This window comes from Dryobates pubescens, chromosome 16 (genome assembly GCF_014839835.1).
Source record: "Dryobates pubescens isolate bDryPub1 chromosome 16, bDryPub1.pri, whole genome shotgun sequence".
NCBI lineage: Eukaryota > Metazoa > Chordata > Aves > Piciformes > Picidae > Dryobates > Dryobates pubescens.
In genome coordinates, this window is record NC_071627.1 from 12,709,866 (window position 1) to 12,727,606 (window position 17,741).

Sequence of the window (17,741 nt, forward strand, 5' to 3'; positions counted from 1 at the left end):
TAAGTGTCCTTTAATTCTCAAGGGATTAAACCCAGCTCTGAGTGCTTAAGCTGAAACTATACATTGGAGTGATCTTGCTGATAAACAGCTCTGAGCTTAGGAGACAACACTAAGGTACTTCCTGGATGGACAAGGATTTCATTTGTTTTGTTCATGGTAGGACACACTGAGTCTAAAGCATTCTGCCAAGGCCTCTCCTTTAATTTCCACCTGACACAAACTGCTTATGGTCTACAGCGGCTGACCTAGAGAGCTAATGACAATTCTGTAACACCAGCTCAAATTTTGACTTGGGTGAACACATAGGAAAGATTCTTATCCTTTTGCTGCTACTCCTTTCATAGATTCATGGAGTGTTTTGGATTGGAAGGAAACTTAAAGATCATCCAGCTCAAACCTCCCTGCCACAGTCAGGGACACCTTGCACTAGACCGGGTTGCTCACAGCCCTGTCCAACCTTGCCTTGAACACCTCCAGGGAGGGGGCATCCATGATGTCCCTGGAAAACCTTCTCCAGTGTCTCACCACCCTCACTGTAAAGAATTTGGATGTGACCCTCATCAACATCCCCTCTGCCCCAGCTGACAGAAATCAGCCATAGAGCATTAATCTTCACCTACAGCCAAGTGGAAAATGCGTGTAATTAGATCACAAACAGAGAACTCAGTGGGTATTCGGAACAATTTCTTTCCTGCAACAGTGGTGAGGCACTGGAACAAGTTGCCCAAGGAGGTGGTGGAGTCACCATCCATGGAGCTGTTCAAAAAACATGTGGGCATAGCACCTGGGGACATGTTTTAATGGCCATGGCAGTGTTAGGTTATGTCTGGACTCGATGATCTCAGGTCTTTTCTAACTGAAACACTTGAAATCTGTGATTTCACACAGCTCAAACATCTGAAACTCATGAGAGCAGAGTGTTGGGCTAAGAAGACACATACCAAAGCACTGCTAGCCTTTTATCTGCAGCCGTAGCATCTGGTGCCAAGTAATTCTTCAGTTTCATAGTGTATCTGCAAACAAAGGCAGCAAGTAAGCAACCAAACGAAGATCACAGCATCAGTTACCGATCACAAAACACCGACGTGCTTGGGAATTATGAGCTTCAATTCTCTTCATCTCAAGAACCAATTTCAGACCCTAAACAAAATGCTGACTAACTGGAATAATTCTGATTTTTGTGTTGTGCTGTAGAGAGACTTCAAGAGGCTTAGCAGATAGCATCTACAGCTTCAGGACAACGCTTTCAGCCTCGGAAACTGGAAGGAATCGAGGAGTGACCCAGTTTTATTGGAAAATGAGAAGAGATCTCAAATGTTGGTGGCAAAACTGAGCTAGCAACTCTGATTTCCAGAGCTTTTCCCCACCCACCTGGCTTTTGTACAAGCTTTGAAGCACTCACTTGATTAATTCCACAGTTTCTGAATACATAGGGAACGGGGACTTGGATTCCTGAGCATTTTTCTCCAATGCATTCCCACACTCAATGAACGACACCACAGCATCTAGGTAGTACACAGCCTTCTCAAACCTGTCAGACTGAGGAGATGGGAGGGAAAAAAAACAACCACAACAACTTAAGGACAAAAATCAGAGAGAAAAGACAATACAACTCCAGCCCAGAAGGGCAGCAAAATGGTAAAAGCAGTAAACAACCCCCAGTATGATGTGCAAACACCAGTCAGGATTGGAGATTGGCTTACCAAAGCATCTGCATTATGTTTTAACTTCTTTGCTTCCTGTAAATAATGATCAGCTGAGTAAGTCCTGCAACAGAGGAGACAAATTCATAGACTCAGATATTAATTGCATTTCCTTTCATGACTGAAGTTTCTGAATGCTGTCAAGCTTTGCATTTTGTGGTCTTAATTCAAGTTACAGGAGCTACACTACGCTGAAACTGGTCAAGAAGTTGTCAACAACCAAGTGAATAAAGTGAATAATACAGCAAATAAAAATAGAGTTTGATGAAAAAGTAAAATAGAAAGGTAAGTTAAAAATAAAATGAGTAAATAATAAGTAAACAATTAAGCAGTATGATTAGTGTTTAAAAACAGAGCAACCCAGAGCTATTTAAGTCCCCTGCATGGTCCTTTTAAGCTCAGCAGGAATGCAGAGGGCAGGCTGCAGTACCTCCTCAAGGATCATGCTGTCTGCCAAAGCAACAGGGTGCAGTCAGACAGCACATGGCTGCAGAAGCAACAGAGATGACTGAGCTTGACTTCTTGTGTGAAGCAAAACCACAACTCTTCCTGGCAGGTAGCTAACTGAGATTCACCACCCACAAAGGGAAAGGCACCTTTTGCTGCTCTTACCTATCATCAAAAACAAGTTTTGCTCTTCTTGACTTTGAGCTTTCTGTAGCTGGAGCAGACACAGGAGGGCAGCTGGATGAATTGTTCAGAATCTTTTCCTGAAAGGAAAATTGTTGCTAAGTAAGAAATGTTAAGAACAATTAAACAGTTCTCTGCCTTCAAGAGAAGCATTTGTTGCACAAATTTCCCATGACTTCGTGCATTATATGTAGCAGTATCAGTTTTGCAGCTGCTTTAGATGCCCTTCCCCACAGACAGTAACACAGCTCCCATGAGGCTTTCACCTAATGCTGGCACAGATGCAGACAGAGGCTGTAATCAAGCTCCTCACTCTAATACTCCAGGAGATCTCCATTAGAAGCTTTCTAGATGCACCCAGGTCTGGGAAATCCTTCCCTGACTCTCCCATATCACTGTTTCTAAGCCCTGTTTTTCCACCTGTCAAGGAGATGGTGACTGCATTTATGATTTCTAACACCACCACACTCATACACTCTGCTGAATGTCTCTGCCTTGAAAACATAACAACAGTGGATTTTTGGAAGGATAAACATCAACTTCAAGGGGAAAAGCTATCTGTCCTCACAACACACTGTCCTTGCTCCTCTAAATTATACAGGGCTCAACATGTTGATGGTTGGACTCAATGATCTCAGAGGTCTTTTCCAACCAAAACAATTCTGTGATTTTATGACACCTTAGGCTAAAGATTGGACACAAGAAACATTTTGTGCATGGAAAGTGAATCCATTTTTAGTAGCTAAACAGCATAAAACAGCTCCCCAAATTTGTCTGTCTTTTCTGCTCCCCTGATTCACCATGCCCAAAGGCCATCTCTCCAGATGTATTTTATAACCCTACATTTATCAGACTATTGCTAGCCAGAAGGACCCTGGAGCTGCAAGGCACCAGCTCTACACTGTGCTATCTACCACTGTACCATAGAAACAAGAACAGAACGTGCCATGCAGTGCAGGAGGAGCAGATTCTACTTTGAGAGGCATGACTAAGCATATCTGAGGTATAAAATGATAAACATCTCACAAATTAACAACTGGCTTGGGGACATTTCCATGCTGAAGAACAAAGTGAGGGAAAAGCCTCAGCCTGTAAGGTAAATTCACTATCTCCAGCTCCTGGAAGTGTCTCACAGACACACACAGCCCTGCCAGGCTCCAAAAATTTGCTGGGATTGGCATCTGAATTAACAAAGCCCATCTCCCAGCTCAGATACTCAAGAACTCCACCCTGATGACTAAGTTACTTTCTGCTGTTGCTAATACCTATTTGCTTCTTTCCTCCTCCCCAGATCAATTATCTTTCCTGAACATTTTGAGCCTTTGCTACTAAGGTTTTTGGAGACTGCAAATCCAGCCCTCAAGGTCTAACTAGCTTAAAGCCCCAACGGCTCATTGGAGGCTTTGGGGCTTTGCTGCAGCGCTTGGAGACAGCTGCACACGAAGGTGAAACCCTTCCCAGGTAAACACTGTGCTCCACAACTAGCTAGGTAACAGAGTCTGCTGTTCAAATGTATTCAATACCCTTTCAGATGTTCTCACAGGCTCCTTTACTGTCCAGCAATGCACATTTACATACTGACAAACTAGCACAGTAAAATGTACTGACTTAAAGAGTGTTATTTTCCTCTAATTCCATCAAATCTAAGTATCTTCCCAACCTAAATCTTCTAAAACCTCTTTTCTGCACCATTCTTAGAACTCTTTTCTGCACCATTCCCAAAAATGGAATTAAAATGCTCTTTCTGTGGTCCTACAATGTCATAAAAGGAAAGCAATACTTTCACATCCCAGTGCTGAGTGTGGACCAAGCTCCTGCTCTCCTTAAAAAAATCAGAAGATCTGTATTGGGTTCTGATGAGACAAGAGTAACTTCACTGTTCCATTTATCGTTGTGTAAACAGCTTTCTAATGACAGCTCTCATTAACAAATTAATAAACAAGCAGCATCAGTAATCAGAAAATGACTGAACACATTTCACTAATTAACAGAAGAAATTGGTAGGAATAAGCACTAATATTCCACTCTTTCTCAAGTTGTTTTCCAATTTACAGACATCTAGGGGACTTAATCACTTTGAGATGAAACAATTCATACCCCAAATTAATTACATTTTAACTTGAACTTCTAATTATTGTTTAGACCACACAGAGCACATCAAACTGCCGAGCAAAGAGGCAGGTTCAAGGTGTTCAGAGAAGGAGCCCTTTACCTTGGTTTCCTTAGCACTGCTAGAACCCTTCCCCTCTGTCTTCTTCTGTTTAGAGGATGAGCTGCTTTTACTGCTACTCTCCTTGCTGGGGTTGCTGCTGGATTTTAAGGATGACGACTGACTGACTGTCCTCTTTCGGGAGCCATGTTCTTGTTTGATGTCTTTCTGCAGGACTGGGGCAGCAGGAGAGGGCAGCAAATCCTTCTCTTTAACAACGCTTGGCTTTGAAGACCTGGATAAAAGGAACACATTCAGGCTTGGGGTTTCTTTCCTTAAAGAAAAAAATAAAGCCTGAAAGCAATCAAATAAAAAGACCCCCAAACCCCATCAGCAGAGCATATTTTATTATGACTACTTTAAATTTAAACTGTACTTATTTCTTTTTCAGCCAGCAACTGCTTTTTTACACCCAGCAAACCAGCTATGGAGGCAAAGAAAAGAGGTGAGAAGGTTTGTCTCAGGCCAGATTGAGTTTATTTGCACCCTTTTCTTTGTTCTGACCTGAAAACACAGCAGACAAGTTCTAACCATAAAACCACATCCCTGCAACAGCTCTTAAGAAAACCGCCTCAACACTTACAACCTTAAGAAACTGATGCCAACGTCAGCGCCAGGCTGTCTGTTGCAGAGCAGTCAGCCTGACAGCTCAGAAAACAAACAGATGGGGCCAGATAAATTTTCTTCTGGAACCCAGGAAAGTGGAAAGATTTCTCAGCAGAGCCTTTCAGTACACCTTTACTTTGGCTGCTGAGGGCTGTTGGCTATTCCCGGCTTCCCATAGTAATTATTTCTACACATTGTTTTATAGTTTCATTTTAATTAAGTGTCTATGGGTAAGTGCACTGACAATGCAGCAAAGATCAGAATTAAGAGGTAAAATAAAAGCATAAACCCAGCTAGAAAGGTATCTGTTCATTTCACATCTGTTTCCTACCAAACACTGAGCCCCTGTTTAACTCAGAATGGGCAAATAAGGTTTCTAGCACCTGATGTGCTGCAGCTTCTCACAGATGTGGAATCTGGCAATTACTACAGAAATATTTTCCATGACATAATTCCACCAGTTTTCAGTGGCTTGACCTGAAAGAGCAGAATTTTAAAAGGTGGTGGAAAAAACTCCTTACTCTTTCCTGTGCTTTAATACTGACCAAGAAATAAGTCAAATAAAAGCATAACAGCCACTACAAAAAGCATAGAAAACTACAGCAATAAAGTAAACAAAGTAAGAGAGTATTAAACAATGTTAATAATTTGCTAATTTTGTATTTTTTTGCTTTTGTCTCACTCACATTTTTCCTTGGCTAATCAATTATTAAGTAAATGAGGCTAAATCCATGGATCCAAACCTCACGGCATCACAAAGTGCTATGGTGAAGGGACATCTGGAGATCTCAATGCCATCGGCTTCCCAGACAATGTCAGGCAAGTGATTTAAAAACTTGCTAAAAGGGGAATTTAAAAGCAGAGATTTTGCAAGCTGACAAAGCTAGATGCACAGCTGGCCCCTGAACCAGAACCAAACTCCACTCTGTATCAGAGAAATACCAGGAAGGATACGTTTCACAATACCCCAACCCCTCAAGTGAGGGGTTACTTTACTTCTGTTCCATAAAACACTCAACCTTGGCCAGTGTGTTTGGTGAAGTTTGGTAATTTGCACCAACTACTAATAGAAACTCTGCAGTACATCTGTCTGAAAGGGAAGAATTTTACCCATTGACTGAGGAAACACTTGTTGAGAGAGGGTGGGGGTGAGGGGAGAAGACAAGCACCCATCTTCTCCTTGATCACCCTGAGCCTTCGATGTCGAAAACGCAGCCAAGATACTCACTCCCTACTGCTAGAAGTCTTGTGTCCTGATGGAGCTTTTTCTTCCAGTTTCGTTTTCTTGCTTTCACTGGCTCTGTTTTCATCCTCATTCTGAATAAAGCAAACAAGAAACACATCCAGGCAAACGTCCACATTTACAGCTTCACCGAGAGTGGCAGTTTCACATTAAAAACTTCATTTAGCAGCTGTTTTGCAGTGCACAGAGCAGAAGATACACACAGACCACAGAAATGTCCTCTACAGCATCTCTTCCATAGCAAACATTTGACCACACCCTGCTACTGGAACATTGTAAGTAACAAAGCCTGGCTTCTAAAGTACCAACCTGCACAAAAGAAGTAGAAACTCAGTTGTTAGTTTTAGCGCAAGTACATTAATCACCATGAAATACCACAAAAATCTGCCAAGGGCTTCAGTAGCATCATGCTTAGGCTGGAAAAGCCCTTTATAAGATCATCAGGTCCAACCACTTTAACCTAAGACTGCCAGGTCACCAGAAAAGGTAAGGAGACATTAAATTTTGTGGAGTCTAACAGAGGTGTGTGATGAATGCCAGAAAAAGGTGAAAGTCTTGCAGTGTATTAAAGTAAGCTCAGAGAGGTTGAAAACTGGATTTTAGTATAAATTTAATCTGAAAGTCAAAGGGTCTTGAAGGTAAATATCTGAGCTGTCTTCAGCAAGCATCAGTACAATGAATAAAATGGAAAACAGAGCCCCACAGACTCACAGAAGGCCTCAGGCTAGAAGGGACCTTAGAGATCATCTGCTTCAATCTCCCCCAGCCATGGGCAAAACCACCTCTCAACTGGACAGGGTTGCCCAGGGTCTCATCCAACCTGGCCTTGAACATCCCCAGGAAAGAGACATCCACAACCTTCCTGAACAACCTATTCCAGAGTCTCACCACCCTTGCACTGAAGAACTTCTTCCTAAGATCCAGTCTAAACCCATTCTCCCTCACCTCTTCCCTCTTGTCCTACTGCCAGGCATCCTTAGGGAAAGTCCCTCATAACCCAAATTCAAACCTTTTGGTTTCATTTTTGGTACACCCAAGTGGTGACAGTTGTGTACTGGGCAATCACAAACCTACAAGCTGGAGGGCTCAGGGAAAGGGCAGGTTTTCCTTTACTTGTCACGAAAAAGGCCCAGGTATGCACCAGTGAAGTACCAGAGAAATCTGAAGATCAGAACCAATTATGAACCAGGGTATTTGCTGGGATAAAGCCTAAGTTTAACTGGTCTTGCCATAACCTGCTGGTGGAGATGTAAAAAAGTCTAAAAATCTTTAATGCTGTGGACTCTCTGAATGACCTGATATAATCCTTTGATTTGACACAGCAACAAAGTCTTACAGCTCTATCAAAATTAAATTTTCATGATGCAGTCCAGAGTAGTACAGCAATTTTTGAACCCCTGAACCAGAGCTTCACAGTCCTAACTAACTTCATGGAAACCAGAAATGCATAAAATCTCCTTGGACCACTGAGTCCATCAGTCACAGGTTTGCTCTTTGTCTATGTTCTGAGGTTCAGAGATTCATAGAAAGGTTCAGGTTGGAAGGGATGGCAAAGATCACTCAGTTCCAAACCCACTGCTATGGGCAGGGACACCTTCCACTAGACCAGGTTGCTCAAGGCCCCATTCAGCCTGGCCTTGAGCACATCCAGGGATGGGGCATCCACAACCTCCCTGGGCAACCAGTTCTAGTGTCTCCCCACCCTCACTGTAAAGAATTTCTTCCTATCTCCAGTCTAAATCTGCCCTCTTCCTGGCCTGAAGAGCAGTTTTAAATGACACCATCAACTCCTTCTTACCATTCCTCCTCGAAGAACGTTAATTCTGTTCAGTTACCCCACTGACTCCTGTCCATTTCACTGCCCTCAAGCATTCCTGCTTTTTGTTTAGATTAAATGTTGGGGTTTTTAAAAGATTAAACATCATTATGGAGAGGTCCCTCTGCTCCCAGTAAAGCAGCCCCACCCCCACCCCGAGATGATGGTTCCTGCTGCTGCCATGCCCCAGGCCTCTTTCGGCCCCATCCCTTATCCTGACAATATGCAACTGCATGATTCACTAGTTCAAGGAGCTGATCCAGCTGAAAAATGCCCCTTTTTTTTGTTTCCAGATGAATTTTCCATTGGATCAGCTGCCTGATCCTGAGCTGGCCTGCAGTGTAACAGGGACTGGTGCCAGATCAAGTGGAGACATGAAAGGGCAGGAGTAGAGGCAGAGAAGCTCTAGCTGCAGTGCTAACACTCCTACAGCTGCAACTTTCTCCTTTCCCCTCTTCAAGAAAAAAATCCCAGTAGTCCCTGCTGGAACACTACAGGAGTGGTCAGTGTTTTCTACACAAACCAGGAAGCCAAAATCATCTTCTAAGCTGCTCAGAGCCACTGTCATGGCATATGAGCTGGATTACTGGGCTACACACCTGCCACCAGTAGCAATCCACTAAGACAACAGGCAAATCTCTCTACAAAGTGATTCGCAGACTCATACAATAGTTTGGGTTGGAAGGGACCTCAAATATCACCCAGATCCAACCCCCCTGCCAAGGACAGGGACACCTTCCACTAGACCAGGTTGCTCAAGGCACCATACAACCTGGCCTCGAACATTCCAGGGAGGGGGGCATCAACAGCCTCCCTGGATAACCTGTTGTAGTGTCTCACCACCCTGACTGCCAAGGATTTCTTGGTAGCCCCCAGTGATCACCTGCTTGTGTTTCCTTTTGCCTTTCGTTGAACTTTTGTCAGCCGGCTGCTTCTGGGATTCTCTGGCATGTTTCTCGGGCACGATTTTCTTTTCCACTTTGGGTGCATCAGCATCCTTGTAAGGCTTCCCTGGTATTCTTGTTAAGAGGCTCAGGTCAATCTTCACAATAAGTGGGTACCTTTCATCAGGATCACTGAGGGGTGAAAGAAGCTCTTTCTCTTCCATAGGAGAGAACATTCTTTGCCGAAAAGAAAAGCTGTCATCCTCCTCCATGGAAGATTTAACAGGAGTCCTATTGCTCTCAGAGTATTTGGGTGTTTGTGATGAAGGAGGCAGGCTCTCGTTTTCATCTGAATCAGAGGATGAGGTATCTGTTTCTATGAATTCCCTGGATTTCTGGGCAGTTTTGCTTGAAGCCTTGTATTTCTTTTTCTCTGTCGTAGGCCGAGGGGAAGATTTGGGCTCTTTCTTTATACTGGGTTTCCTGGAGCCTTTTGTGGCTGCCTTATGCCTGTTTGGGGGTATAGTTGTTGCCATGTCTACTGGGGTTTCACTTTCTATTTTAAGACCTCCTCTAGGCTCTTCAACAGATGTCTTTTCTGCTTTCTTGGGCTGCTTTTTACCTACAGTCCTCCTCTGTGTTGAGCTGTCACTCTGGGCAGGTGATTTCTGCCTGCCGCGGCTGCTCTCCGAGCCCTTCTGGGTAGGTTTGGAATCTCGCCCGGGCGTCGAAGAAATGGAATCCTTGGATCCACTTTGGTCAGCGTATCCACTCCCTGTCCCCTGATCCCTTCCCTCTTTTTTATAGCCTTGGGAAGATGGGATATTGCTATCCACAGAAGAAGCTGGTGACACTTTATGCGAGTTCACTTTATTCAACCAGTTATCCAGTTGCCACTTGTTTGTTGGAGGTGGCTCTGGCTAAAAACAAAAGCAAGAAACCAGTGTTAGGTAAAATACTTCCCATTTCTTCCATCTTTTCCACAGCACAGGTGTGTGTCAAAGCAAGAGCTACACCATAGAAACAAAGATAAACAAGGAATGAAATGCAGGTTGATGAATACAAGTAACTGCTGTCATTTTTCCTTCAACTGGAGCAGCTGCTGGTAACAGGCACGACTTGCTGCCACAGTTTCCCAGACTAAAAACCTGCAGTTTTAGGGACTGTGACCTTACCTAACTTCTGCTCTACAGCAGACAACTGGTGGTGAAAATCACCTCCAGTTCAAACATCAAAAGCATGCTTACGTAGAGAACTGTTACATTTCCAATTACAGGTACCTCACCAGAATAATCCTGCTGAAAAAATGATCTCACACTTGTCAGGCTGTTGCTTTTCTTTAAGTCAGTTTGAGGATTTATTCATTTTTCCTGTTTTTAAAACTCAGGCTTAATGCCAACCTAATGAAGAGAGCTCAAACGTGTCAAACCCTACCTCGGGGGATGCACTCTGTGATGGTTCATTAGCTTCACTATCACTGGAACTGCTTTCACTCTCAGAGTCAGATCCTGAACTGCTCTCAGACCCACTGTGGCTGCTCGAGTCATCCCTTGAATTATCTGCTCCTTCACTGTTATGCTGTGAAGGTTCAGAATTACTGAAAACAAAAACGAGGGGAAAAAAATAAACACACAAGAGAGAAACAGCTGCTAGAAGTCCTTTGATTAGCAAGCATAAAACATCCTGTTTTAATTAACATTGACTACAAAATTCACATAACTGACCACAGCTCGCCCTGGAAACAAGCAACAGGCTTTGTTGTTACACACTTCCAATTCACAGGATATTCACTATTTACACAATCATAGAAGTGATTTAGTTGGAAAAAACCTCGAAGATAAGAGCCCAAGCCCAGAATCCCGGCATGGTGGGGCTGGAAGGGACCCCTGAAGATCACCCAGTCCAACCCCACTGCTAAAGCAGGGCACTCACAGCAGTCTGCCCAGGATCGCAACGGTCAGAGGGGGTTGGAAGCTCTCCAGAGGAGACTCCACAGCCTCTCTGGGCAGCCTGCTCCAGGGCTCCAGCACCCTCACACCACAGAATTTTCTCCTCCTGTTCAGATGGAACCTCCTGGGTTCCAGTTTGTGCCTGTTGTCCCATATCCTGTCCCTGGATACCACTGCCCCCCATCCTTCAACTCTTGCTGAGCCTTGAGAAGATCCCCTCTCAGTCTGCTCTTCTCCAGGCTCAACAGCCCATCCATATCATCTTTCTCTCTAGCAAAGAAAGCAAGCAAAGATGTTTTAGCAATGAGATCAAGTGCTGACTGAGCTAACATAAGCCCTGACCTGGCTATGCTGCAATGCCCCAGGAATGCTTACCTTCCAGGTGTGCTCCTTGGCACCGTCTTATCGCAGTCCTGCAATTAAGAAACAGAGCATGAAGCTTCCAGAAGTTATTTAGGACTGAATACACAATTAAGTTGCAAAACATCAATTTAAAGACATTAATTTATTTTTGTAAATATTATTTACCCTGAATGGCATCTTCATTCAGTGCTTGCAGCAGTTTAAATTGTCTGCACTTCCCTTGCACAGAAAGAAAAAGTTCTTTTCTCCAAGTTTTCACCACAAAGAGTCCTGACTGCAGTTCTAAGAGTTGCTATTCCCACCCCTCACTAAAACCATGCTTCCACCTTTTTGAAGCAGATAATTCAACATTTTACACTGCCCAGCCCAAGGCACCAGGAGCTAAACAGCTAAATGTACTATCTTCAGCTTTTCCACAGGGAGAAAATCAAGTACCAGAACTGGGAAGGGGGAAAAAAAGAATCAAGAGAGGAGGATGAATTGCTGCTGAGGAGCACAGACCCCCACAGGTTATTTTTAATTTAACATGTTAAATGTCATTGCTGGCAGAAGCTGCTCAAAGTTAATACTGACAAAGAGGAAAAGAGACTTCTTGATAAAAATAAAGCCGCTGCTACACTCCCAGTTGCAGATACAGCATTCCTTTATCATCCCAAGCTACTAATCATAGAATGGCTTAGGTTGGAAGGGACCTCAGAGACCATCTCCTCCAACCTCCCCTGCCACTGGCAGGGATGCCTCTCAACCAGACTTGGCTGCTCAAGGCCTCACCCAACCTGGCCTTCAACAACCCCAGGGAAGAGGCACCCACAACCTCCCTGGGTAACCTATTCCAGCGTCCCATAACCTTTGTGCTGAAGAACTTCCTCCTAAGATCCAGTCTAAACCTACTCTCCTTCAGCTTTAAAACCATTCCCCCTTGTCCTATTGAGACACCCTTATAGAAAGTCCCTCTCCAGCCTTCCTGTAGGATCCCTTCAGGGATTGGAAGGCAGCTCTAAGGTCCCCCCAGAGTCTTCTCTAGGGTGAACAACCCCCAGCTCCCTCATAGCAGAAGTGCTCCAGCCCTTGGATCATCTTTGTGGCCCTACTCTGGATTCACTCCAACAGCTCTGTGTGCCTCTTATGATGGGGACACCAGAACTAGACACAGATGTTCACACCATGTACTCTTTAGCTAGAGAAGCAGAATATTAAAGTTTTACCTTTAACTGCTGGGCCATTCTATATGTTTTTAAGTACACTACTGCTCTTTTATATTGAGAAAGACTTTTTAACTCAGTAAACCAAGATTTGCGAGATGAAAGCACACTGTGTGCACAAACGAAGTTGTTTCCCCCCAGGTTTACAGTGAGGAACACCTGAGGTTTGTCTAAACATATTCTATTTGATTTTTGTTTATTCATCATAGAATCACTAAGATGGGAAAAGATGTCCAAGATCATCAAGTCCAACCTTATACCTACAACCTCCATGACCATGCCCCCAAAGTGCCACATTTGCTTGTTTTTTGAACACCTCCAGGCATGTGACTCCACCACCTCCCTGGGCAGCCTGTTCCAATGCCTGACCATTCTTGCAGCAAAGAAATTGCTCCTCATGTCCAACCTAAACCTTCCCTGGTGCAGCGTGAGGCTATTCCCTCTTGTCCTGACATTAATTATTTTGGAGAGAAGGACACCAGCCTCTTTTCAGGGAGCTGTAGAGCAATGAGTTCCCTCAGCTGCTCCTCACCAGCCCTGTTCTCCAGACCCTTCACCAGCTTTGCTGCCCTTCTCTGGACCCACTCCAGCCCCTCAATGTCCTCTTATATTGCAGTAACCCAAACTGGACATACACTGGACATCATAAATCCCCTCTGAAGCTGCCCAGTTTGCTGCTGGAACATTGAACACTGCTCAAGCACTGAAATGGTCTTCTGAGGAAGAACAGTTGTTTGAGGAACATACCTGCTCTCCATCGCTGTCTTCACTACTGCTAAGTTTTAAGTCATCTTTCAACATACTGTAAGTAAAAAGGGAGAAAGTGAGACAAGTTCTTCCATGTACTTTAATTACTTCCAAAGCATTTGTCTTGATTTCAACATGCTATTGTTTATACAACGAAGCAGGCTGTGTGGGTGAGATCCACTAGATGCCATTCTAACATTTCATGGGGAAGAATGGTGAGCTAAGTCATTCTTTGGGGAAGAATAAGGATTCCAGTGCTTTGGCTGCTTAGCCCATTCTGTTCAATTTAGAAAGGAAATCTGTTACACTTTATTAATGCAGGAGGAGTTAATTTCACAGATTCACAGAATGGTTTGGGTCAGAAGGGACCTCAAAGACCATTGAAGTTCCACCCCCCCTGCCATGGGCAGGGAGACCTTCCACTAGATCAGGTTGCTCAAGGCCTCATCTAACCTGGTCTTGAACACCTCCAGGGAGGAGGCATCCACAACCTCCCTGGGCAACCTGTTCCAGTTTCTCACCACCCTGACTGTGAAGTACATACTGTATATGTTCAACTTAGACAGAATGGCCTAGCATTCTGTTTTAAATACAATCCAGAGAGCTCACACTTGTGGCTGTTTCCTGTCTTGTGACAACAGTGCAACTGACCTGAGCTATAATTATTTTATTACTATTCTTCAAAGCCATATTTGCTTATGATAGTCACACATACACACACTGATTCAAACACAGGAAACATGCAAACACACTGAAAAGCAGGGTACAGGGCCTTTATGTTTACCAAAAAAACCACCTTTGAGTATAAAAATAAAATATCTTACTCTGTCTGGTTCGATTCACATCTGGGGAAAGGAAAAGACAAAGGATTAGAAGTCTAATACTTGCATTCATTATCATTATACTAATGCTTCATTTTGAATTTCACAGTATAACTGTTTAGCTGAAGATGTTTTTTATCCTGCTCAGATGGAACCTCCTGGGTTCCAGTTTGTGTCCATTGCCCCTTGTCCTGTTACTGGGCACCACTGGTAGTAGTCTGGCCCCACCTGCTTCCCCCCGCAAAAGGTCCTTTAGCTCTTGCTGAGCATTGAGAAGATTCCCCCTCTCAGGCTGCTCTTCTCCAGGTCTCTCAGCCTTTCCTCCTCAGAGATGCTCCAGGCCCCTCAGCATCTTTGTAGCCTCGACTGGACTCTCTCCAGCAGTTCCCAGTCTCTCCTGAACTGGGGAGCCCAGAATGGGACCCAGTACTGCAGCCTCACTAGGGCAGAGTAGAAAGGAAGAAGAGCCTCCTTCAACCTTCTGGCCACACTCCTCTTCGTGCTGCCAAAATGCTAGGTCTGCATGCATAACTAACACACATGTATGTCTGTCACTTAAAGAGAATGAGGAGAAGAAACTTCACTCAGATCCCAAGCAGAGTTCACCATCTCCTCCCACAAAAAAAACAGTTCCCCATCCTATTTGTGCAACTGCTACCAGCTGCTTCCAGCCAACGGCTCTGCAGTGCACACGTTTGATAAGTCCTGTCCCATCCTGCCCACTCTTATCTGCTGCCACCTTTCTGCTTCCCAAGCCAGTTACAAGGTCCAAACTCTTCACACCTATCCTCACAGCTGACAAGAAAACAAGGGAACAGGAAGGCAGCAGAGAACGGGGTGTTTGTTACTGCCTTCAGAGTGCAGTAGTTGTTTTCATGTCCCAGAAAATGGCTGCTTAGAAAGGATCCCCTTTTCCTGCCAGCCAAGGAGCCGAATGCCGCCGAGTCTGTGCAAGAACCGACATGTTCTACTCATACAAACAGCTGTTTTCCACAACTCTTAACATTAGGCTTGAGAAATGCTTTCTCAGCGGCCACTTACGATTTGGACTGATGACCATTGGATGTTTTCGATGAAGGATTATATCGCTCTGAAAAAGGAAGAACAAGAAATAGACAGTTGAGTTGAACAGAATAGAATAGACCAGACCAGGCTGGAAGAGACCTTCAAGATCATCATGTCCAACCTATCATCCAACACCACCTAATCAACTAAACCATGCAACCAAGCACCCTATCAAGTCTCCTCCTGAACACCTCCAGTGATGGTGACTCCACCACCTCCTCAGCCAGCCCATTCCAATGGCCAATCACTCTCTCTGTGTAAAACTTCCTCCTAACCTCCAACCTAAACCTCCCCTGGCGCAGCTTGAGACTGTGTCCTCTTGTTCTGGTGCTGGCTGCCTGAGAGAAGAGACCAACCTCCGCCTGTCTACAACCTCCCTTCAGGTAGTTGTAGAGAGCAATAACGTCTCCCCTGAGCCTCTTCTTCTCCAGGCTAAGCAAACCCAGCTCCCCCAGCCTCTCCTCATAGGGCTTGGGGTCCAAGACCCTCACCAACTTTGTTGCCCTTCTCTGGACATGTTCCAGCAAGTCAACATCCTTCCTAAACTGACGAGCCCAGAACTGTACACAGGACTCGAGGTGTGGCCTGACCAGTGCAGTGTACAGGGGGAGAATCACCTCCCTGCTCCTGCTGGCCACACTGTTCCTGAAAGCTCAGCCAGCAAAATAACCTGCTCCAAGTATAGCCATACATAAAGCAGGAATGGCTGAACAGCCAGGAGAGAGCAACAACTAGCTGATGCCAGGTACATCTTCCCACAGACTGAAGATGTGAAGGGATGAGAGACAAAATACTGAAGACAGCAAATAATTCCATCAAGAAAATGTAAAAAATGATTTAGAGTGTTGCTGTCTAAACCAACAGACAACTGCTTTGGTACTACTGGTGTGAACAATTGTTTTGCTTCTATCAAGATTAATCTATTGCAGATAGATCAGTCTGGCAAGCTCTGACTTGTTTCAGCTTTTGGAGGTTGAGCAATCTTTAGATTGAACTTGGAAACCAATTCTTACAATATTAATACCCTCTACAGGAATCTGCTTTTCAGTCCAGGAGGGGCTTTTCCTTCCCCTGCCCTTAATTCTGGCACATTGCTAAGCATAGCTCAACAGAACCACAACTGAGACTGTTAAAAGTTACCCAGAAAATCCAACAGCTGCTAAAAACTGGTTCTGGGTTTGACTCACCTTGTCTCTCAACTTACACACCCAAAGATCAACTGCTCCTATAACATCAGTCTATGGTTTGGCATTATGGAATTAAGTTTTAATTTGTTTCCTTAATCCCTTACTGTATCAGGTGTTCAGATTAAGCTTCTTGTGAGTATCTAAGAATAAACCATTCCTGTTTTACTATTTCATCTGTTTAATCACTTCAAGAGGGAGTGGAAAGAGTTTTGGAAGGGACCAGCATAGATTTAATTTATCTGCTGTGTTACCTGGGTTAAACTATTTACATCAGTAACATTCAAAATGATACAGTTAAAGAGCAATAATGGCTGCTTTTGTTCACGGCTTGAAAATGCTTCTGAGATAGGAAATTCAAGGCTACTCCTAAGCATATTACCAGATGAGCTCTTGACCAGTTCCCTCTTGTGATTTTAAAATGAGAAAGTGCAAAGCAGCACTGAAGCTGCAATGTGCTTTCTCTCCTGAAACACAAACAGCAGCACTATTTTGGTTTCTAACGTGCTCCCAAGCAGGGGGTTGGGTTTTTTAAAGGGTGTTTTGTTTTGATACTCAATTACCTCAACCAAGGAGGTGTTTGGGGTTTTTTTTCAACAACTGGAAAATGTGACAAAATGAAAATGCAGTTGTTTGGGTTTTTTCTGGAAGATAGTAACAACCTTACCAGACCATTAACAGTTCTCTTAACAGATAACTCAGCCTTAAAAAACCAATTTATTGCTTTCCTAGATGATAGTAACAGCCTAACCAGACTGTTAACAGTTGCCTTAACAGACAACTCGGTCAGAACTTTCTAGATCTCAACAGGAAATATGAAAGGGAAGGGGGAAAAACAACAAAATAAAAATGAAATCAAGCAAATGTTTATGGTTTAAAACTTAGAACTCTTCACTCAGACTCCTATCCTACGACCAGTCTGGAAAACCTCACTCTCTAAAAAGCAAAACACCTTCAGAGATACTAAGAATATCAAATCACAGCAAAAACATTAAACATCTTACAGGAAGTTTAAGATACTTACTCTGTTCTCCAGTGCCAAAATTGGACTGTTGAGACTCCTATGGGAATAAAAAAATCACAGAGGGTTTGTTCACTGGGAATGTTAACATACCCAACACTACGCTTCAAGCAGTGTATTCCTTCCTCTTAAAGGATTCACGGAATGGTTTGGGTTGAAAGGGACCCTCAAGATCGTCTAGTTCCAACCCCCCAGCCATGAACAGGGACACCTTCCACTAGGCCTCATCCAACCCAGCCTTGAAGACCTCCAGGGAGGGGGCATCAATGACCTCCCTGCATGGGACCCAGCCTCTAAA

The 17,741-nt window shown here is 44.0% G+C and overlaps 1 protein-coding gene across 2 annotated transcripts in view; it reads right to left on the reverse strand.

Moving 5' to 3' along the window:
* The window catches only part of AFF4 (ALF transcription elongation factor 4), a 55,926-nt gene that overhangs the window by 4,600 nt on the left and 33,585 nt on the right, over positions 1 to 17,741 (reverse strand). For both annotated transcript variants that reach the window (XM_054168212.1, XM_054168211.1), the window contains exons 6-18: positions 17,447 to 17,483; positions 15,215 to 15,263; positions 14,177 to 14,197; positions 13,353 to 13,407; positions 11,416 to 11,453; positions 10,526 to 10,688; positions 9,091 to 10,011; positions 6,377 to 6,465; positions 4,546 to 4,777; positions 2,316 to 2,413; positions 1,704 to 1,767; positions 1,403 to 1,539; positions 942 to 1,013 (exon numbers count right to left, since the gene is read on the reverse strand). In XM_054168212.1, coding sequence (XP_054024187.1) covers positions 942 to 1,013; positions 1,403 to 1,539; positions 1,704 to 1,767; positions 2,316 to 2,413; positions 4,546 to 4,777; positions 6,377 to 6,465; positions 9,091 to 10,011; positions 10,526 to 10,688; positions 11,416 to 11,453; positions 13,353 to 13,407; positions 14,177 to 14,197; positions 15,215 to 15,263; positions 17,447 to 17,483 — 1,976 coding nt within the window. The remainder of the gene's footprint in view (positions 1 to 941; positions 1,014 to 1,402; positions 1,540 to 1,703; positions 1,768 to 2,315; positions 2,414 to 4,545; positions 4,778 to 6,376; positions 6,466 to 9,090; positions 10,012 to 10,525; positions 10,689 to 11,415; positions 11,454 to 13,352; positions 13,408 to 14,176; positions 14,198 to 15,214; positions 15,264 to 17,446; positions 17,484 to 17,741) is intronic.